The sequence below is a fragment of the Trichechus manatus genome, unplaced genomic scaffold (genome assembly GCF_000243295.1).
Source record: "Trichechus manatus latirostris isolate Lorelei unplaced genomic scaffold, TriManLat1.0 scaffold00004, whole genome shotgun sequence".
Classification (NCBI taxonomy): domain Eukaryota; kingdom Metazoa; phylum Chordata; class Mammalia; order Sirenia; family Trichechidae; genus Trichechus; species Trichechus manatus.
The window spans coordinates 10189592-10197104 of record NW_004443940.1 but is presented as its reverse complement, the minus strand read 5'-3'; the positions used below and the strand labels follow the sequence as shown (position 1 = coordinate 10197104).

Here is a 7513-nt window from a genome sequence, read left to right as displayed (position 1 = left end):
TGGAGGGTTGTAAGTCACAGGTGGCCGGACACAGCAAAACAAATTCATTAACAAATGTATGCGGAAAGCAGAAGGCAGACAGAAAAAAAACTTAGAGGTTCATCATGGCATTAGTTATGTCAAGCTCTCAATCGCTGATTTTGAAAGGAGAAAACATGCTGTGGAGTATTAGGGTCACACATTCCTTCCCCATATTGTTAAAACACCTTATATTTCATGCCGGGAAATCTTTGGAAAAAAAAAAAGATAAAAAGGAAAAACAAAAGTAACAGAGATAAGCACAGTTAAACTGGGAGTATACAGTTCCAGATTTTTAATTTATAAAATATAGATAACTGCATGTGTGTGCGTGTGTGTGCAAGCATACAAAGGAGTCCCCAGGTGGGGCAAATGGTTAAGCACTGGACTACTAACTGAAAGCCTGAAGGTTCAAACCCACCCAGAGGCATCTCAGAAGGCCTGGTGATCTGCTTCCAAAAGTTCACAGCCTTGAAAACTCTATGGAATGCACTTCTACCCTGCACACATGTGGGTCATCATGAATCAGAATAGACTCTATGGTAACTAACAACAACAACATACATACATTAATAAAAAATGACATCATATTGTATATACTATTTTACAATCCATTTTCCAATTAATAAATACAGTTTTAAATGAATATTTATCAACATTAATAGATAAATTATATCAATTATGTGACTATAATGATTTATTTAGCTAATGCACCTGTTACTAGACTTTTTTCTTCCCTACTCTTGACTACACAGAATAGTATGTATTCAACATACTTATATCTCAACTTTATAATGCATTCATTATTGTCTTCATTAAGTTACAAGTCCAAAAGTGGAACTGCAAGGTAAAAAGGTAAACACATTTAAGGGATTTCTGAGGCATACTGAAAAACTGGTCACCAAGAAGACAATATCAATTTACACACCTACCAGCAATGTATTACAATACCTATTTCCCCGAATATGTCTCACAAATACTGAATGCTATCATTTTCTTGTTTACTTATGGCAAGTTTATGGCAAAAATATCCAGCAATTTTAATATGCATGTCTTATTATTAGGGTTGCACATTTTGTTCATGTTATCGTTTGTCTTCTTTTGGACTTCTCAAATATAACCTTTGCAAATTTTCCTATCAAGTTGGACCTCTTTTTCTTATTAAACTTGAAACAATACTTTATACATTACAGATATTAACCTTTGGGAATATTTATTGTAATTATTTTTCTTGATCAGCTTACATTTTATTTTCTTTATTAATTCATTTTAGGTACTTTAAAAAGCATTTTGCATACTCAAATTATCAATCTTTTCCTTACTGCTTTCAATTTTTAGTGTTATCCTTAGAATATGCTCATTTTAAGATCACAGAAGTATTTGTCAATATTTTTACTGTTTTCCTTATAATTTCATGCATTTTTAAAATTTAAATATTTATTCTATCTAGAATTCAATTTGATATATGAGCTATGGATGTTAACACTCTTCTTATCCAAATGGTCAGACTGCCAACAGCAGATCTTGAATGTCATCTTTATCATGTTCTAAATTCTTACATAAACTTTGAACTATTTATAGATTTTATATTCTATTCTTTTAACCTATTGGTACATTCTAGTTTGAGAATTATATTAATTAAATTATTTTGCTTTATAATAACATTTCTGAATGTTATTACATGTTATTGTAATAACACGTTATTACATGTTATTGTAATAACATGTTATTACATGTTATTGTACTTGATAGGAAAAAGTCACTTTTATTTTCTTTTTCATATTTTCTTTGACAAATATTGTCTATTTTTGCTTCCAAATGTATTTTAGAATTACTTTGTTAGGGTACTCGCCCAAATTCACTTGGTTTTTGTAGTAATTAGATTAATCTTGGAAAAACTCTCTACATTATAAAATATTCCCATCCTGGCACACTTATATATCTATACATAACCAAGTCTCTTTTATATTACTCTGCGATGCGCTCTTTACATTAGTTCTGCATATTTCTTGCTAAGTGTACACACAGAAATCTTATATCTTATGCCCCAAGAATGAATAGGGTATATTTTTGGAATACATTTTCTACATGGGTATCTGTCCTATGGGGTCACTATGAGTCGGAATCAACTCGATGGCAGTGGGTTATCACTAATATAAAGGAAAGCTTATTTGTTTTGTAAGTGGACCATCTTAAAAATGGTAAATTTTTATTGGTCCTATTCATTATTTTTCAGTTGATTTTCTCAAGTTATCTAAGTAACGGCAGTCCTCCAACTTATGATGTATTTGAGTGACAGCTAACTGCACTTATGTGCTGCTTTTTTTTTGGAACATCTTATCGTTAGTAATATGAATTACATACAATCTTGCAGCATCTAATCTGCTGATGCTATCATACTCAGATGTTCACTTACAGATGTTCAACATTATGATTTATAAAAACCCATTGCCACTGAGTCAATTCTGACTCAAAAGGCAATAATAATGAAAACTAAAAAAAAAAAAAAAAAAAAATGAGGTATTTGACTTAGGTCAGAACCAACTTATGACAGAGTCGTCAGAACAAAAGCCTGTTGTAAGTCAGGGACTCCTGTAGACTATAATAATGTGTGAATAATGATAATATTGATATCATTAAAACAAATTGCCGATAAGGTGATTCTGACTCATAGTGACCCCGTGTGTATCAGAGTATAACTGTGCTCCATAGGGTTTTCAATGGCTGATCTTTTGGAAGTAGACTGTCAGGGTTTTTTTTTAAATCTTCTTTTTTTAAAAAAAAATTAATTTATTGTTGTTGTTGAGAGTATACACGGCAAAACATACACCGATTCGACAGTTTCTACATGTACCATTTAGTGACACATTACATTCTTTGAGTTGTGCAACCATTCTCACTCTCCTTTTCTGAGTTGTTCCTCCCCAATTAACACAAATTCACTGCCCCCTAAGGTTCCTATCTAATATTTCAAGTTGCTACTGTAAATCTGATCCCATATAGATAGTTCTTAAAAGAGCTTAATGCTCAAGGCAGACATTTTTTACAAGTTAAGCTAAACTATTGTTTGGTTTTAAAAAGACTTCAGGGAATATTTTTGGTTTAAGGTTTAAAGATTATCTCAGGAAAATAGTTCATTGGGTTCATCCAACCATCATGGCTCCAGGAAATCTGGAGTTCATGAAAATGTGAAATTCTGTTCTGCATTTCCCCTCTTTTGATCAAAATTCTTCTAGAGAATCTTTGATCAAAATGTTCAGTAATGGTAGCTGGGTACCATCCAGTTCTTCTGGTCTCATGGCAAAGGAGGCAGTTGTTCGTGGAGGCAATTAGCCACACATTCCATATCCTCTTTCTATTCCTGATGTTCCTTCTTCCTCTGTTGTTCCAGGTGAACAGACATCAACTGCTGTGCTTTGGATGACCACTTGCAAGCTTTTAAGCTCCCAGGCAATACGCAACGAACTAGGAGGTAGAACAGAAGCACTAAACATGTTGTTAGGCCAATTAACTCGGACGTCCTATGCAGGCCTTTCTTATAAGGTGCTTCATAGTGGACTCAAACCACCAACCTTTTGGTTAGCAGCTGAGCACGTTAACCATTAGTTTACACCACCTACCAAAAGACAAAAATCCATTGCTGTTGAGTTGATTCCAACTCACAGCAACCCTATAGGACAGAGAACTGCTCAATAGGGTTTCCAAGGAGCGGCTAGTGGATTCGAAGTGTTGACCTAGTGGTCAGCAGCTGTAGCTCTTAACCACTGCACCACAGCACCTAAGGACTCCATTAAAATATTTATAATGTATTTCTTTTTCTTGCCTGACTTATTTGAATAAAACTTCTAAAGCATTGATGAGAATAATCTTCACCCTACTTTTGACGTTAATGTGCATGAATATTTTTAGTATTCCAATGTTAAATCTGTGGAGGATACCGAATTTCAAATAGATCTCTTTATCATGTTATTGAAATATTATACTGCTCATCTTTCAGTAAGTTTCATGTTTTATTTTGTTTTTTAATCAGGCATGAAGGCTGAATGTTATACAATGACTTTTTGGAATATATCAAGATGGTTATATACCTTATCTCCTCCCAGTAATGTGAAAAATTGTTTTAATAGATTTTTAAATATCAAACCATCCTTGCATTTCTGGAACAAATACTATGTGGTAGTGCTAAATTATTTTCTTAAAACACTTTGAGATTGACTTGCTAACATTTTATTTATTTATTTTAAATCCATAATTGTAAGTTTAGAGTTTTCTTTTTTTGTGCTACTTTTGTCTGGTTTTAGTATCAGGATGAAGCTAAATAAAATGACATTATTTTCTGCAAATCAGTAGTCCTAGTAAAAACAACTAGAAAATTCAGTAAAAAACTTGTAAGTCATATATTTAAAGACATCAGAGGGCAGTGAAGCAATGAGGATTAATGGGAATAAAACCGCAGGGAAGGTAGAACCTTTCAAAGGTGAGCTGAGTATCTGAAGCTGTCCCTGGCGGCATTTGCCAAACCTGGGCATAGGCAACCGATTAATAATCTGGGTTAGATCCATGCAGAAAGTCACTGCTAGGGGTCAAAGAAAGCAGGGAGATGTTGCTGCTTACATGGGGTGGAGTGTCAAAATTGAAGCTGTGAAGGCCATTTTTTCAAGACAGCTGCTGAATTCTAAAGCTATACAGTTGAGAAGAATTAAGAACTAAGCCAAAACCTTGGAAAAGCAAAGTATAATTTCCCACAGTCTCAAACCGTTTCAAAGAAAACGATTTGCTAGGAGAGGATCCATAGCCGAAGGCTCTTAAGGGAGTGGTGAATGGACACTGACAATCTCCAACAAATTTATTTTTCCTGGTGGAAACTGCTGATCTGGATACCACTAAGAATCTAGACTTGGCCTCTTATAGAGGGTCTGCTAGGGTACAGAAAACTCAGACATTTTGGTTATGTGTGACTAGAAGCATAAAAGTGGAGACTTGAAGGGCCTCAAATACAGACTCCCTCTCAAGACATCTGCCAGATTTTGAAATGGAAGAAGGTAGGAGGCTAAAAAGATAAGGTTTCTCTGAAAAGTGGGAATTTTCAGTCTTCTTGGTGCTGAAAAGGCAATGACTTGCTAGGTCCTTAAAAAGCCCTGCAGGACCATATCCTAGCAACAGAGGCAAACCAGAAGTAGACTGCAACTGCGACTCAACCATGACCCAGCTCAGTCACAATGTCTAACACAATGTCTAAAATCAATCAAAAAATACTAGGATTGTAAAAAGATAGATGATATGACCAATCAAGAGAAAAATCAAACAGATTCAGGTAAACAACACGTTGGAGTTAGTAAACAATGACTTCAAAATAACTGATTAATATGTTTGAGAAAACAGAGAAAAGGTAGACAAAGTAGATAAAAAGATGGAAATTTCAGTGGAGAATCTGAGTGTATTAAACGAAAATTCTAGAATTGAAAGAAATTCAATTCAAATTCAAAGAAATTCTGAAATTCTAACTTCTAAATTTCTCTTTTATTTCTACCAAAGCTTACATTATGTCTGTGTACTAATTACCTTCAAGTCAGTAGCCAGGTAAGTGACATGATATTAGGAACTATTTTCAGAATAAATAAAATGCAAAAGTCAATGAAAAAATTAGAGAAAACGTCTCTAATCCTCATTAAGGGTTGATAATTACAGTGTCATCTTTTATACCCTGAACAACTTCCTGGCTAGTTAAAGCAAAAAACTAACATCCTCACTAAACCAGATATCAAGAGAAATACTTTTCTACATTTTAGGCAAAGTAAGAGTAACTGTCACTTACAGGAAGGTGTGTGAATACAGCAAAGGTGCTACGTAGAAAGGCAATGAGGTCTACTAGGTAATCACTAGCTTTGTTGCCCAAATCTCCTGTCATCCAGTCGTAGTCTGCCAGCTGTAGAAACTGGTCAATCTTCTGGTTTAAGTTGGTATAAATCTCTTCTTCAGCTGCATGCCTAGCATCCTGTGAAATATAAAATTTGAAGGATCAGGTAAACTAGAGTATGGGCAAGGCAGAAATTTATGCTTGGAGCCACTTATCTCTTCTATCCACTAAGTAACATAATTGAGAATATTGAGCAATATTGTAATCTCCATTAATTTTTCTTCTTTCAAAAGCACAGTGAAGTCTGTTCCAGTTTATTCTGTCTACAAGACAAGGTATTATTTTGCTTTACTAAATGGGTAAATTGTCTTCACTGGTCTCAGCTATCTGCATCCTTTTTAAGTTTCTTATCCCTGTTCAAAACTTGACTTGTTCTCAGGATCCTATTCACTTTTATCTCTTCTGGGACTCCAAGAACCTTATTTCCTATAATACCAACCTCTCTATATCCTCTGGTTTCTTTCCTTCAGTTTATAAGTATTCTGAAGTATCAATTTATTTTAAAAAAACAAAACTCTTAATGCTATATATTCCCACTTAGTTACTATCCTACCTCTCTCCCTTCTTTATCATCAAACTTCCTCAAAGACTGGCATACTCCAATGTTTCCTGTATGTGTTCCAAGTTAGCCCTGTAAGATGCTAAAGCAACAGCAAAAGAGTTCCTGGATCAAGTAAGTTTGAGAAACCCAGTATAAGAGATTCATGTTAAATAAACGCTCTAAGAAGTGTTGTGGGACTAACATTCCAAGAAAAATACTCAGGGCAAAAGGGTCTACATTGCACCAGGGCAGTCAGGATTCTGATGCTACCAATCTACCAACATGGATTGGTCCAAGGTAACCAATGACTTCCTTGCTACCACATCTAATATTTTTCAGCCTGATCTTACTTGATCTCCATTAAACATTCTCTGCTTAAAACTCTGCCCTCCCTTGGCTTTCAGGACATGGTTTTCCTTTTACTTCTCTGACCTGTAATCTTTTCACTTTCTCTGAGTGATTTCATCAATTTCTATGGCTTCCAGTATCTGTCTTCAATACAGATCCTTTCCCAACCCACCCGTATTCTAGAACAATATATCTGACTGTTTCCTAGGCATCTCTGACATATAGACACTTTGAACTCACTAGGTCCAAAACTAGATTCTCCTTATTCCCCACTTTCTACTCATTCAGAGATGTCAGCAACATATTGGATTCCTTTCTTCTTTTCATAGTCACTGTGCCCTATAAACCCTAGCTCCTAAATTTCTCTCTAACTTATTCTCTCCTCTCCATCTTCATCTGAGGTACTACATGAGATTTCTAAGTAGCCTCTTTAACTCTAATGCTATCCTGCTCATGGTAACTACCTAAGAAACTGTCATTTTTTAAACCAAAGCAAAAATAAATTTATATTTTTCTAATTACAAGTGAGATGGACATCTTTTCATGTGTTTCAAAGCCATTTGTATTCTCTTTTCTGTGACAGTTAATATACTTTACCAGAGAAAGCCAGTTAACATTTTAGGGAACATTCCTTAACACATCTCTTTGTGAATATACAAACATAGATATTCAATTTTACATAAGATGGG

The 7513-nt window shown here is 34.6% G+C and overlaps 1 protein-coding gene across 5 annotated transcripts in view; it reads right to left on the bottom strand.

The window, feature by feature from the left end:
• The window catches only part of EXOC6B (exocyst complex component 6B), a 738950-nt gene that overhangs the window by 296137 nt on the left and 435300 nt on the right, over positions 1 to 7513 (bottom strand). For 4 of the 5 annotated variants that reach the window (XM_023732748.1, XM_004369208.2, XM_023732740.1 and 1 more), the window contains one exon: positions 5834 to 6013. In XM_023732748.1, coding sequence (XP_023588516.1) covers positions 5834 to 6013 — 180 coding nt within the window. Of the gene's footprint in view, positions 1 to 3354; positions 3484 to 5833; positions 6014 to 7513 lie in introns of those variants that run through there. The other variant, XM_023732758.1, reaches the window with a different exon arrangement.